Raw genomic sequence first — 15150 nt, forward strand, 5'->3', positions numbered from 1 at the left:
GCTGTGGATTTTCCTGAACATGCAAAGCTTGTTCCCTATCACACCCCTCTAAACTTTCCTTCTGCACTGCTGAGACAAACAGGAATTTTTTTTAACTTAACTGCTCTAATATATGCAAAAGTTTAACAACTAGTTTTCACAAGCCAGATCAAACCAGTAATAGTTAACATCTGACTCTGAATGGAAATGGAATGTCTGTATTATTAGATTTATATCCCATCTTGTATAACTCAAGGTGGCATAAACCAGTGTTTCCCAACCTTTGCAACTGTTAAGAAGTGTGGACTACAACTCCCAGAATTCCACATATCTTAATGTTGAAGTGCACACATCTTTATGTTGTTGAGGTTGGGAAACACTGGCATAAACAACCCTGCCAGGTGGGTTGGGCTGAGAGAGATTAAGTGGCCAAAAGTCACCCAGCCAGTTTTCATGCCTCAGGGCAGACTGTAACTCACAGTATGTGGGAATGTCCTTGGGAGACTGGGCCCAGAGACACTGCCCAAGTAACAGTCAGATAGGAGATGCCATAGTTTGTAGCTACATGTGGCAAGAGACAGAGAAGAGACCTTTCCTAATTTCTCAGAGTGTAAAGGAGACAGTGGGAGAATTGTACTTTCAGACTTGCAAGATTCTGCTAATGCAGCCTTACAGTTAAATAGAATTAGCTCATCTGGTTGTGTTTCCTGTCTGGTCTACCTGGTAAAGCTGACAGATTCTTATGCATTCTTTGAAATAAATATGATTCTGGATACTACCATTTTGTAATATGTCAGCTTTCTTTAAAAAAAAAAAAGGCTGGACAGGGAACCTGGTAGACAACAAGGAAATTGTCCATGGGCATATTGGCACCCTTGGGTGCTATGTGTGGGAATACAGCCTTACTGTCTATCCTAATACATGATGGGTACTTATTAAAAACTGAGGCATATGTCACCTGATAATCTTTTCTTTCTATGCATATCCAGAACAGAAGTACCCCATTCAGAGATTTCTCTGTGTGTGGCTAAAATGTATTCATAGCCATTCATTTTTCATAGGAAACTAATTGCTCTCATAGCTAAATTTTGTAAATTGCTGTTATAAAGTATAAATTCAAACATGTTTTTCAAAACCAACAAATGTATATGTTTAACTATGAAAGAACTCCATGAAGCTGAGAACATTATTATTTTTAAACAGTGTCTCAAGCTGACTTGTTATTATACTGGCATTTTAGTTCAAATGTATGATCACAAAGAAGTCCCCAATTCCAATACAAAGAAAGCCAAAGATAGTAATTTTGATGTTTCATGAAATGTAGATGCATTTGAAAAAGGGAAAGTAGCCTTTAGAAAAATTCTTTGTTATATACTTCTGCTGTCACATACATTCCTTTTTTCATAGCTGGTGACAAATTTAAAGCACTGAAAGATGAAGCTTAATCATTGCCATTCTCATCTCACGAAAGGCTCTCTGGGGTATTCTATTGAATGGATATAGTTTCATTAGTGTCAGCATAATTCTGTTAAGGGTTTTGTGTATTGATGTTGCTTTTTTAAAAAAAGTGGAAAAAGTACCTACATTTTCCGTTTTTTTCTTCTTTCAGATAAGAAAACATCTATTTTGGAAAAGTTTGAGAGTCCAAAAACAAATAAACATATATATAAAATTAATTTGCTGCTGTGGCTGATTTCTTTGGATTAGTAGAATTGAATCATGTTGTAATACATCTTTTATTACTGTTGCAGAGCGCTACAACCTGCTGGGTGAGTTTAACTGAACAATTCTATATATTCAGCAGAACTGTACTGTTTAACACAAATATATTGGATATTTTGGAGACCAGACAAAACAAAAACACACAGGCTTTTAGAAAAATTCCCCTGGGACTCCTGAAAATGCAAATTCATTCAAATAATGTCTCAGAATCACAGTTTTATAAACTGAAATAGCAACCTTTTCTTTTCTGTATGGAGAGAGAAAGAGAGAGAGTTTCTCTCTGTCTCTCTCTCCCCCCAACCCTTTAAAAATGTAAATTTCCTAGCTGTGGATTTCTGTTCTCAGAGTCTGCCAGAGAAGTTCCTTGACCATGGGATGGGGCCTCCCATTGGACTATGTACCAGGACCACACCTAGGTGGTTTGCCTGTTCAACCTTCTGCAACCACAAGGCTGACTAGGCAGGGGTGGGGCAGAAGGCGAGAAGGAAAGAAACGTATCAGGCTACTTCAACATCTCCTGTGGGAAGGTGAGGACCATCTGCATTAAAATACTTTTCCCCTTGTTCCCACAAACAAAAATTTAATAGGCAAACGAAGTGGAGAAAAGGAGCCTAGGCAGATAATCTAAGGCATGCTGACTGGGGAATTCTGGGAGTTGAAGTCCAAACATCTTAAAGTCACTAAGGTTGAGGAACACTGGTCTAAGGTAAGACTCACAAACTGTAAGATGTAGCTCAAACCCTGATCTATTGGCTCAATAAGCAGAGGTTGTCTAGGAAGCCTTTGTGGTTCCTCCTCCTGAATGCAATGGTGTCCTTGCCTAAATGTTCTACAGTCAGAGGCGCTGTCCTAGGATCAAGAAGTAACCTCCAAAAATCTCTGGAGAATTAAAATGTGTACATTTAATAGTGAAACATGGGTTCCAATGCTACCTTAACTTGAATGCTGTAATAATAACTGTGATCAGGTAACCAGCTCTTAGCAGTGTGTTGAATTCTATACAATAATTTCAACTCAAGTTCAAAGCATAATTAAGTTATCATACTGTAAACCAGGTTGACAGATGGAAAAAACATGGAATTAAAATGCCACATGATTATGGAGATACTAGGATGGGTTTCAATTCAAAGAGAATGCTTAATGTATTTAATTTTAAAACAAACTGTTTTTAATTTATGTAATTAAACATAAATTTATTTTAAGTGCAACATCTCTCTCAATATGATAAAATATATACAAATGAGCACCAGTTATTAATAAAGCTAATGCAATAATGAAAAATACAGTCTACAAGATGCTACTACTCAATGAATATTTGTACCAATCTAATCAAATACATTTTCAGGAAAAGCTAAAGTAACTATATGAGTACTTTAAGACTCACTTAAAGCTTATAATAATGGTACCAACTACCAAAAATAGCCCCTATCTTATGCCCAGATTATCAGCAATCAGAAATAAGCACTATTATCTATTCTTATCATCTATTAGTTACCTCAGTACTCAGAAGGATCTTTTTTTTTGAACTACTCTCCCCTGAAAGGCACCTTTGAGAGCTAAATTAAACTATAAGTTTAATGATATTGTCCATTTCATTTTTATCATGCATGGGTTTTTAGAATTGAGCGTATGGTGGTTCTGATTTTATTTATTTATTATTTCAATTCCTAGGCCCACCTACTCACCAGTAACTCTGGACAGCTTGCAGCCTGATGTACTTCTCTAGTAAAGGACAAAAAGAAGATAGTAGCACAATGCATATTAAATAATGGCTAAATTTAGTCCTGAATCCATAGCCTGATTTGATGGAATTAGATCTTCTGGCACCTGGAGGTTTTTAATTTGAACCTGAGTTACTGAATTTTGAGATCATGAATTTAGTAATCAGATAAAGAACCCACAACAATATTACTGCTTAAGTTCTCAAATACCGCTGCTTAAGATCACATTAAATTAAAATTAGCATTTATTGGCTAATTTTAAGTCTAATCTTGTTTATCTTTGCTGTCTTAGGTTAAAAAACAATACCACTTCCTGGATATTCATTTGGGATTTATAAGCTAATCAACAAGGCTGTCTTTCTGCTTACACACTATATGGCACACTCTAGCTCCTGAAAAGTACAACTGCCACCTGTGGTGTTCAGTGGTATAGCTTAAGGCCAGATTTTCAGCCCACATATTTCTCCTGTTATTAATATGAAAATGAAGGCATTAAATAGTAACTATGGACCTAAAAAGAATTATTAATGAATCAGTCATATTGATTTCAATAAGCCCTCCTAACTATGTTTGGCCTCTGCATTAATATACACTTCTAAATGCCTTCTAGGGACAACATTATGCCTCACGTGTTCCTATAATCAAGGAATATAAAGAGAAATATCCTTAAACCTCTTCTTTCTCCTTGCAATCTCACCAAAATATGTACAAACACGAAATAGTAGCTGGTCTCATATTAATGCAGTTGTGAACTAAACTGAAATTGTACAGCAGCTTGAACACATAAAAAGCTTTTGTTATCTTTGTGAGCTAGCCGAACAGGGAAACAGATTAGAGAAATAACTTGTTCAATAGCAGCAACATTGCTTTTGCACAAATTTTGATGAATAAGTCCTCCCTGATATGCACACTGCATGGATTAGGAAAGATTTAAAAGTTATTGAAGCTACAGGTATATTATCTAATGAAAACACCCAAAGATTTCTCCAAGGAATCTAAAAGTTCTTTGGTGTTTCCTTCAAACAATTATATGTTGTTCCTTTACTATCTGAGAAGCACTGAGGCATATCTAGACCTGATTACATTTCTTCTTAGCTCCAAATCACACTATCCCACTTGGATGGTAAGCAGTTTTTATTCTTTCCCACATCCCAAGCTTTGATGCAGATGTAAACAAAACAGAAGTTTCTAGTAAGAAGTACATTCCCACATGTGTCATATCTAGATGGTCCTTAATAAAGCATCTTCAGCCATTAATGACACTTTTTTAGTATCTCAAACAAAAGGTAGATTTGTCATAAATTGCTTCACTGCATGGCTTCATTTATTACCACTGGGATATGAACGGTTACATCCTTCTGACACTCCTTTGAAAATATCCCATTTTAAGTGTTATATTTCCAAAAAAGCATCAGACATCTTATAAGTAAGGACTTAGCTGGGAAGACAGGATAATCTCTACTAATAACATTTGAAGGGCAACTTTGCCTCCTGAAAAGCAGTAAGAAGAGAGAGGCCAGAACACACATCCATACAAGAAAGGTGATGTCTTTTCTCAATACGCCTTGCCCTCCAACAGGATTTTTCTTCCTACTGTAGTCTTGTGGAGAAAAATAGGAGGAGGGAACATTATGCACACTGCCTTGAGCTCCTATACAAAAAAGGCAGAATATAAATCAAATAATAAATAAATTTAAGGATTCATTTGGCACTGACTCTTTCAGAATCTTTTCCAATGACATTCTTCTTCCTTGCAATTGTAGCTCATGGAGTTTCTTATACAAACCCATATACAAAAACCTCTAACGAAAGTTGGTATTTCTCCAAAAGATATCTGTATAAAAGCAACAAAAGCGATCTCAGGAAAATAATGCCATATAGTCAGACATAGCAAAAATGAAAAAGGTTTGCAGTTTAAGAGTTCTTCACTATTTTCCTAACAGCTGTTGAGAATTTCATAAGCAAACAGAATTTTTTAAAAATCACAACAAAACCTAAAAAAACCAGCTTATTCAAATCCACCACAATGGACTATAATCATGTATAACATCTAAGATGATGATTCATGACTCAAAATATAATAATCCTGTATCTATAGAACAGTTGAACAATCAATACAATAAAAGATGGATGGATGGATGGATAGTTTCCCAAGGCACAAGGAACAAAAAGAAAGAAAACCTGAAGAATAAATGCACTGCTGTCACAACCTGGTAATGTCTGACTGATGTAATGGAGCTTGAAGAATTCTGACAGGAAGGCCAACATCAGTGCAAGATTTAGCACACTCAGGTTATAAAAGTGCAAAGGAGCCATGAAATCAGAATGCATACAGATTTTGGAACGTGCAAGGCAAGGCAAAATCAACCCCAGAATTAGGAAATAAACATACAGCCCCACTAAGAACTGTTGTTAACTCCCTACTAAAATGCTAATGTAAGTATTGCAAAACACAGAAAACGATGCCACTGTTTAAATTCCAACTAAGCATCATTAGATTATATAGCTTACAGATACAACACTCAAACATGTAAGCCCAATTCATGTGAATCATGTTGCCTGTTACATATTTTAACATTGAAGTTTTTTTGTTAATTCATCAAGGAATTTTGTTATATTATCACTCTGAGACACTACAACATGTAGAATTCCCACTCTAATATCTTTTATTAAAAACATATTTCTTATTTAATTAAAAGACTTTGAAAGATTAGTTTTTATTCATTTGGAGAAATGGTAGGTACTAATTAGCACAAACAAGGTTGGGAAGCCCCTGAGAAAGTAATAATTTTCTGCTGCAAGAAATAACAGACGTGAACAGAATATTAAGTTAATTATCCCTGTGGAAAGGTCAGAAAAAATAGTTCAATTTTACTAATTTAACTTTTTAAAAAATCAAAAGAAACCATTTCTAAAATACTTACTACAATATCTTCAGGAAAGGTGTCCCGACTGAAGGAGCCATCATCAAACATAACTTCATAGAAAACTTGAGATGTCACTTCTATTACTCTGCAGCTATAGTAACGCGTGTTTCTGTGTTTTGCTATGACAGTTTGCCCAACTGAGACTGCTTTCTCGAAGGCTTTGGTTTTCTTTAAAAGATTAAAACAATATAATTATTTCAAATACTGTGTCTCTCGCTCCCTACGTTTGATCCACTGGATCCTAAAGAGAACCTCTTATGAATTTTTAAGACTGCAAGTCCTGCTCAGATTGACTCATCTAAATCAGCTCAAGTCTTAGACTTGTAGGAAGGCCTGCTTTGTCCAAGCTGCTTATAGAGATTCACCTGAATACATATATGCATGCACACACTTAACTGTGATTCAGATACTGTGATTTGTATAGTTTTAAAGTGTTTTACTGATAGTGATAGTTCAGACCAAATGATGCCAGATTGTACAAACATAGAGTAGGGAGCATTACTTCAAGAACAGCTATACGGAAAAGAAGTAAAGATTTGAAAAAGTTTGTCCATGGGATGTTTGTATCTAGCATGTGGCCTCTCCTCCTCAGTCCCATCTCTTCCACCTCTGTACTCTCTGAAGCATTTTCAAAGAGGAAGGTCCAGTCTATAATGCTGAATGAAGAGGGAAGGCTGAATCCACACAACTATCCAGCAAAGATTCAGTTTGTGGCTTGCTCTGAATACCATGTGACATTTGTGTTTGTAGGAATCCTCTTTTGTTTATAGTCCCTAACTATGGCACTAATGCTCACCTGAAGACAGCCATCAAACTATTTTTTTTTTTTTAAATAAGGGGCTCATGTGAGCTCCTTTAAGCCAGAGGCATCCATCTGGGAGGAGCAAGGGGTAGTCTGAGTGGCAGGAGCAGCAGTGTGGCATTGTGATGCAAGCTATGTTTCTTTTTCAGATGCATCGTATGTTACACACATTCAAAAGGTAAAGTTTGTGGTATGATAATGCTTTCATCATTTTGACAAAATCAGCAAAATTTTCTGAGCATCCTCTAGCACATTCCTGGGGTTATGCAGATCAAGTACCTCTTCAATAAATCATTGGAAATGTATGAATGCGGGTATTTAAAGCATTTTTTGTTAATGTTTAATGCATTTATGTATAAATATATAAGTAATTCTTGTGGTGATATTAGAGGTGTATTGGTGGGGGATGTGAATGTGCATATATTTTTGCAGATGATACTGTGATGTTGGTTGAGAATTCAAATGATTTGCCCTGAATGTTAGGTAGATTATATGATGCAATGCAGATCTGAAAATTAATGTATCAAAGATCAAGGTAGTTGTGGTTGACAGGGAAAAATAGAATGAACAGTTGAAAGTTACTCATAAATGCTGAAAATTTAAAGCAAGTAGATTAATTTGTGTTACCTGCTTAGTAAAATTAGAGAAATAGATGGAGAAATTTTAAGATATGCAAATGCTGGCAGAACGGTAGTGAGCAACACATGCTCTGTTGTGAAGAATGAAGGTTTGTCAGAAGTGAAAATGTCTGTGTACAATGGCAAGCTTCTATTCACTTTGTGACATGGAAGTGAGAACTGGTATGTCAAGATAAAGTTAAAAGTAAGTTAAAAACAGTGGGAGTTGGTTGCTTAAAAAGTATGTGTGAAAAAATGAGAAGATATAAGGTCAAGAATGAATGGATGAATGAATGTGGTTTGAATAGAAAACTGAATGATGGGACAGGAGAATTATGTAGAGGTTGGTCAATCAGATTGTGAGAATGAATGGAGATCAAATTGCAAAATACAGATAAAGAATGAATTGCTTAAGAGGATGATGTCATGGCTGTATGCAGTTGATAAGATCCACAAAAAGAGAGAGGTGAGATGTTTAAAAGAACAAAATAATAAAAGGCAACACATGAAACAATGTATGGATATGGCAACAAGGAGAGCCAGTTCGGTCTAGTGGTTAAGGGGCTGGGCTAGAAACCAGGAGACCGTGAGTTCTAGTCCTGCCTTAGGCTGGGTGACCTTGGGCCAGTCGCTCTGTCTCAGCCCAACCCAACTCACAGGGTTGTTGTTGTGGGGAAAATGGGAGGAGGAAGGAGTATTAGGTATGTTCACCGCCTTGAGTTATTTATAAAAATAATAAAGGCAGGATAAAAATAAATAAATAAATAAGTAAGTAAGAACAGTTTAAGGATAGAAAATGTATAGAGAAAGATGTTGATGTAGATTTAGTTAGAGTTCCTCTATCTCCTCCCTTTATTTTTATTTTTATCTTGCTTAATACTTCTTATTCTTTTTCTGTGCTTTGCTTAATGTTACTCACCCAAAGGGAATACTGTATGTATATGTACTAAAAGAAGAGTGGCAAAAATATTTGGTTCCTCCAACAGGAACCTAGAGATCTGTAAGGAGCATCTCAAGAGAAGGACAGTAGCATTAATATTAGAATGAAGTGGGACTAGATATAAGGATTATATAAGGATTAACAAGTCTCTGTTCAGCCATTCAGAAAAACAGGAACCATATTAACAGACGTTTGCTGGGAAGACCATTACTGGACCATGTATTCGAATTTAGGGGTAGTTCTTACAAACAAAAAAATCTCCTATTCATCTAGAATCTATGTTTTGATTTGGAGATATTTTCCCTTAACTGGAAAATTTGATGGCTGCTTTTGTCCATTAGAGTCAGGAGAGCAGCAGTGAGAATGAAAGACTGGTCATATGTGAGGAAGATCCATCACAGTTCTTGGGATCCTTCTGGAAACTTTGGCAGTATATTACTGTCTCAGCATTGCCATGAGAGGGCATTGGAAGCTGGTCTAGTGAACTGTTCGCTGTAAGTGGAAACAGATCTATCAATCACTGGACTCCCTTTTCTCCCTGCTTTATTCATCCTAGTGTTTTAAGAAAAAAATGGAAACAGATTGATCATTTTTGCAGACTTAACATCTACCTATCCCAGCAATGCAAGGCACTAAATCACTCAAACATTTTCTCAGTTTGGTTTGGGTTCCTTTTGATCTTGTGTATAAGAGTCTTGCAACATATTTCTTACTGTAACAAACACAATGAGATAATTTGCTGCAAAATTCCCATGTTAACTGTAACATGTTTTCCCCTTCATATGTTTTCCATAGAGATGTTTCTAAAAAGTAGGGAAATTATGGTCCTTTAATAAGAGTGCTTAGTAGTATTTACATTTAGTTTAGTTTTATGCATTCCTAGTGGGCTGCTGACAGTGAATTGCTGTGTCACTGCAAATAGTTTGGCCGAGACTTCATTTAAGATAGATAATTCTCAGGCTCAGAGCTGAGTTGTGAAAAAAGAGGAGTAAGCAGCCCCAGCATAGCTGTGATGTAATCAGCACTTAAAAAAAACTAAGCATTTCATCATGCAATCATCATTCATTACTTTTTGACCTAGTCTATGTAGTCTTGGCATTTTCCTATTCTCATATAATAGTTTGGACTGGGTTGTAACAGGATATATAGTATCAGCAACAATACATCCAAATTAAATAGAAGATAGAAAACAAAAGTATATAAAACCTTACCACATTTTGACTTATTTTGTGCCTGAAACATGTGATGTAAACAACATAAGGCCAGTCATCTGGTTCCATCAACACCCCGGCAGCATGAGCACATGTGACATGGAATGAAGCTGGGCAACGTCCATAGGAGCATTGGATGCAAGCACCAGATATTTTCTTAATTCTTTGTCGACAGAAGATACACTTCTGTAGGTACAAATGGAAGGAAGGATTTCCACAAATTTAATTTTGAATATCTGTCCAGTAGATACTTACTTATCTTTCATGATTTATAGCTACTACACCCTCATGGGACATGTGTTTTAGAATGTGGTTCAGAGAAAACTTGTTGGCAGATTGCTAGGAAAGCCTTTGGCCCAGGAGAGATCAGAAAAGTCACACACCAGGCATTTCTATAAAAATAATTTTATTTACAGAAAGCAAAACATATTTAAAAGCTTCTGCATTCTTACAGGCTCTCTGTGAGAGCAGCTTGACTCTCTACATGCCTATACAGAAGGGAAACAAACTCAAACAAGTCCAGGCAAGTTCTTCCCCCCAGGTGCAAAAATTAACATCCGAAGAGGAGACAATTAAATTCAACCTCTTCACCTGGCCAAAATGATTAGTTACCATAGTAACCTTAATCTGTAGTAGAAAACAATATATTAACACTCCCCTTTTTATACTACAGAATAAGATGCCAACCAATTTTCTTTGACAACTCTGTATGTCTTTCCATTCACATTATTTTAACATTATCTCCCCTTTGGTTTAACAGAAAGCTACCATTCTTCTCCCTGTGTTTTTCCAAACCTAGGTTATTTGTTATATTTCCAAGGCTTTTTAATGTGAAATGGCTTTTCATGCAGGCTTCAAAATCAAGCCTTTGTTTTTCTGTTGGTGTGAACAGCAGCAAATCATCAACATAAATGCAGAGATACATACAGCCTTGTTTGTCTTTCTTCATATATACACATGGATCTGCTTTTCCTTTTTCAAAACCAAAATTCTGCAGTTTTTCATCTAATTTTTGGTTCCAGGATCTAGCAGCTTGTTTTAACCCATAGATTGACTTCTGCAGTTCACAGACTAGATTCTCCCCTTTTTCATAGCCAGGGGGTTGCTGCATGTATAATTTGTGGTCTAAATCACCATAGAGAAATGCAGTCTGAATGTCATAGTGGTGAACTGACATTCCTTTGAGTGCAGCAATTTTTAACAGTAATCTAATTGATTCACCTTTAGTAACTGGTGCAAAAGTCTTGTCAAAGTCTAAATCTTTCCTTTGAGTGAACCCTTTTGCAACCAACCTTGCTTTATATTTTTGGATTTGCCATCAGCATCCCTTTTCAGTTTGAAAACCCACCTACAACCTAGATAGCGTTCATTGGAAGGTAGATTTACCAGTTTCCATGTTTTATTTTCTTTCAAGGATGCTAATTCCTGTTGCATGGCAGAATGCCAATTTTGTGCAATCTCAGGTGGTAAAGCATTCACTTGTTCTAAAGACTCAGGTTCTGTGAATATGTGAAAAGCCTTTACTGTTTCAGCCTGAAAACGTGATGGAGGAACGCCTTTATTACTCCTCTGAGATCTGCGAGGTAATACAGGGCTTAAATTTTGACTCCTATCACTTTCCTGAGAAGCATCTGTCTCATCAGACAGATCTTCAGTTTGCTTTTCTGGTTTAATGTCCTCATCAGGCAAAAGATCACCATCAGCAAGTCCTTGCTGTTCTCTTGTGGTCAGATCAACTGGAGAGCTAGAGTTTAATCTCCCCCAGTTTTGTTCAGCAAAAGAAGCGCTTTTGCTAATTATCCATTTCTCTCCCATTATGAACCTGTAGCTCCTTTGGCTTTGTTCATAGCCAAGAAAGATGGCTTTCTTGGTTGTGGGGCCTCCTTTCCTTCTCTGTTGGTTTGGAATATGAACCCAAGCAGTGCTACCAAACACTCTCAGATGGTTTACCTTTGGTTTCACACCATAAAACAAATGGAATGGAGTGTCCTGAATCACAGAGTTATACAATCTGTTTTGTACATAACAGGCAGTAGATATTGCCTCTCCCCAATACTTAAAAGATAAATGTGAATCTTTAAGCATGCATTCCATCGCATTTTGCAAGGTTCTGCCCTTTCAGTAACACCATTTTGCTGAGGGGTGTAAGGGTTAGAAAGAATTTGTTTTATCCCCTTTTCCACTAGGAACCTTTTGAATTTGTGAGAAAGGTACTCTCCTCCCCTATCACATTGGAGTGCAGATACAGGCCTAGGGAATTTTCTATTTGCCCATGTCACAAAACTTTTAAATTTCTCAAGTGCCTCATCTTTATGTTTTAAGATGTAGATAAATGTGTATCTTGAGAAATCATCAATGATGGTCATTGCATACCTTGCTTGTCCAAGACTTGGAGCCAAAGGACCAATAATGGCAGAGTGTACAATTTCCAAAGGTCTAGTTGTAACTCTGTCACTGTGCTTACTCACAGGAGCTTTTAGTGTTTTGCATTCTTTGCAAACTACACAGTCTAAGTATTTATCACAGGGTTTTATCTTTAGATCAGCACACAGTTGTGGCATTTGTGCTATATACTTGAAATTAGCATGACCAAATCTCCTGTGCATCAGGTGTACACATTGGTCATGATATGGAGTGTTGCCAACTGCAGCCTTGCAGCTTGGCTTCCTTGCATTTTGCACAATGTACAAGGAGTCTTTTAATATACCAGTAGCACACAATTTTCCATATCTCACAACCATTTTTCTTAAATGTTATGACATACCCTGTTGCAGCCAATTGTGCCACAGATAAAAGGTTTGATTGTAGATTTGGCACATACAACACACCTTTTACAGTTTCTCCCAAGCAGGATAAATACAAGTCACCTTGTCCCATAATTTTGGTCACAGACCCATCAGCCAAAGATACATTTTGTCTTTCAGTTTTAGACAGTGACACAAAAGAGCTTTTACAATTACATAAATGACAATTGGCCCCAGAATCTAACACCCATACATCAGAATTACCCTTCTCAGCAACCTGTGCAATTTAGGTTGTCTGAAGAGCCTTCTTCTGTGTTGCCCTTGTGCTCTTCTTCTCTGTCTTTCTACTCTTGGGTCTCAAGGCACAGTCTTTCTGCAAATGTCCAGCTGAACCACAAGTGAAGCATCACTGGCTGGCCAGCGCTGTGGCCTCAGCTTCTTTTCCCTTCTTTTCCCTTGTTTTCTGGTACTGCAGCTTTCCAGAAGAGATGGGGGGGGGGATCTTTCCTCTCTCTTCTCCCATTCAGTGAGTAAGCGCTGTGTAACGTACGATGGGGTGAGGTCTGCTTCAGGCATAGCCTCCAGGGTACAAATCAGCGTGTCCCACACTTCATTCAGTGAGGACAGGAGGATATAGGATTTTGTGAGAGGTGTAAATTCCATTCCTCTCTCCTGCAACTCAACAAACAGCTGCTGAATATAATGCAGGTGCTCAGGAAGGCTATCTCCTTCTGCAAGGTAGGCTTTGTACAGCTTTTTTGTCAGGGTAACTTTACTCCCTGCTGTTGCCTTTACATATAAGTCTCTCAAAGCGTCCCAAAGGTGCTTTGCAGACTGCATACCTCGCACGTGGACTAGCTGATTGTCCTCAACTCCCAGGATAATGGTGGCTCTAGCCCGCTCAGCCTGTCTCAGCCATTCAGCACTGGGATTTTGGGGGGTTTGCTCACCAATTGGCAGCCAAAGATTCTCTCTGCAAAGATACATCTCCATTTTCAGGGCCCAGTTCAAATAGTTGGTCTCTGATAGGCGCTCCAGAGGCATCGCTGAGGGCTGGGAGGTAGCCATGGCTTCTTCCTTCTTTTGCAAGTCACCTCAGCTGGCTTCTTTCTCCTGTAGACCGGCAGTTGCTGGAAAAACTCCAGGTGGCTCCAAAGAAAATCTTCACAGGTCTTTGCTACCTGCTTTTAAATTGTGCATGAGGTGTGGAGCTGATCTCTCTATTCTCTCTGGGTTTACTGGGCTTACTGGGCTGTTTACTGGGCCCATAACCTGTTGGCAGATTGCTAGGAAAGCCTTTGGCCCAGGAGAGATCAGAAAAGTCACACACCAGGCATTTCTATAAAAATAATTTTATTTACAGAAAGCAAAACATATTTAAAAGCTTCTGCATTCTTACAGGCTCTCTGTGAGAGCAGCTTGACTCTCTACATGCCTATACAGAAGGGAAACAAACTCAAACAAGTCCAGGCAAGTTCTTCCCCCCAGGTGCAAAAATTAACATCCGAAGAGGAGACAATTAAATTCAACCTCTTCACCCGGCCAAAATGATTAGTTACCATAGTAACCTTAATCTGTAGTAGAAAACAATATATTAACAAAACTGTAGTTGGATATCCTGTTAGATATTAAGTATATAAAAGGAGATGTATAAATTAATTGATAGTTAAAAGTTTCTGTGGAAAACATATCTGTATCAACCACATAATCCAGAATCATTTCTGTACAGCAGGAGAATCCAGGGAAGGTCCTTAAACCTGGTGTTGCAGATATCTGGACATTTAAGCTCTTGTTGTTGTAGTATTTATACAGAACTGCTCAAATATGCTGGCTGGCTGTTCACATCTAATTGTAATATTTCTTGTCTCTTTTTTCTGTTATCTTGGCACCTTGGCTCAATAATTTATTTTGTTCTAGAATCAGCAAGAAAGCCAGTTTCTTTAGTGGCTTGCAGGAACAAAATACAGGTCTATGATCCTACTCCTATACTGACCACACATCATCTGGAGCTTTATAAATTCAGTCTTTAGTCAGTCAGTCTTTACTCGTCTCAGACCAGTACAAGAAATATATCCACAAGTGGTCTATAATCACCTAAACCAGTCTAGCTTAAGAAACCAGTAAATAAAAATTCATTACCAAAGCTGAATTACATCTATAAAGTGGCCTGACTAGGACTCAGAAATAAAGTCAAAGAAAGGTAATCTAAGTCTAGGCTGTAAATATGATAGTATCTAACTTTACATACAATATGATAAAACCTAAAATTACATAAAATACACCTATATAGCAGGACCTTGTGTGGTCAATCCATCAGATTTTACATGCTGCAGCACAAAACCCAGCAGTGTAACAAATGGCAGTTCATCTGTAAGTAGCATCTGGGCATAAGCCACGTCTGAGCAATCATGCTATCTGCTGATCAAAGCTAGGATAAGTCTACTTGAATGTTTCTAAAAAAGGAGCAACAAAGATGTACATGTTCTG

General features: G+C 37.4%; 1 protein-coding gene across 2 annotated transcripts in view; it reads right to left on the bottom strand.

Annotated features, from left to right (window-relative positions):
- KDM4C (lysine demethylase 4C) overlaps positions 1–15150 on the bottom strand; it is a 239934-nt gene that overhangs the window by 18547 nt on the left and 206237 nt on the right. For both annotated transcript variants that reach the window (XM_063295063.1, XM_063295064.1), the window contains 2 exons: positions 9920–10105; positions 6347–6517 (listed from right to left, as the gene is read on the bottom strand). In XM_063295063.1, the coding sequence (XP_063151133.1) occupies positions 6347–6517; positions 9920–10105 (357 nt within the window). The remainder of the gene's footprint in view (positions 1–6346; positions 6518–9919; positions 10106–15150) is intronic.

Source organism: Candoia aspera, chromosome 2, assembly GCF_035149785.1.
Source record: "Candoia aspera isolate rCanAsp1 chromosome 2, rCanAsp1.hap2, whole genome shotgun sequence".
NCBI classification, from domain to species: Eukaryota; Metazoa; Chordata; class Lepidosauria; order Squamata; family Boidae; genus Candoia; species Candoia aspera.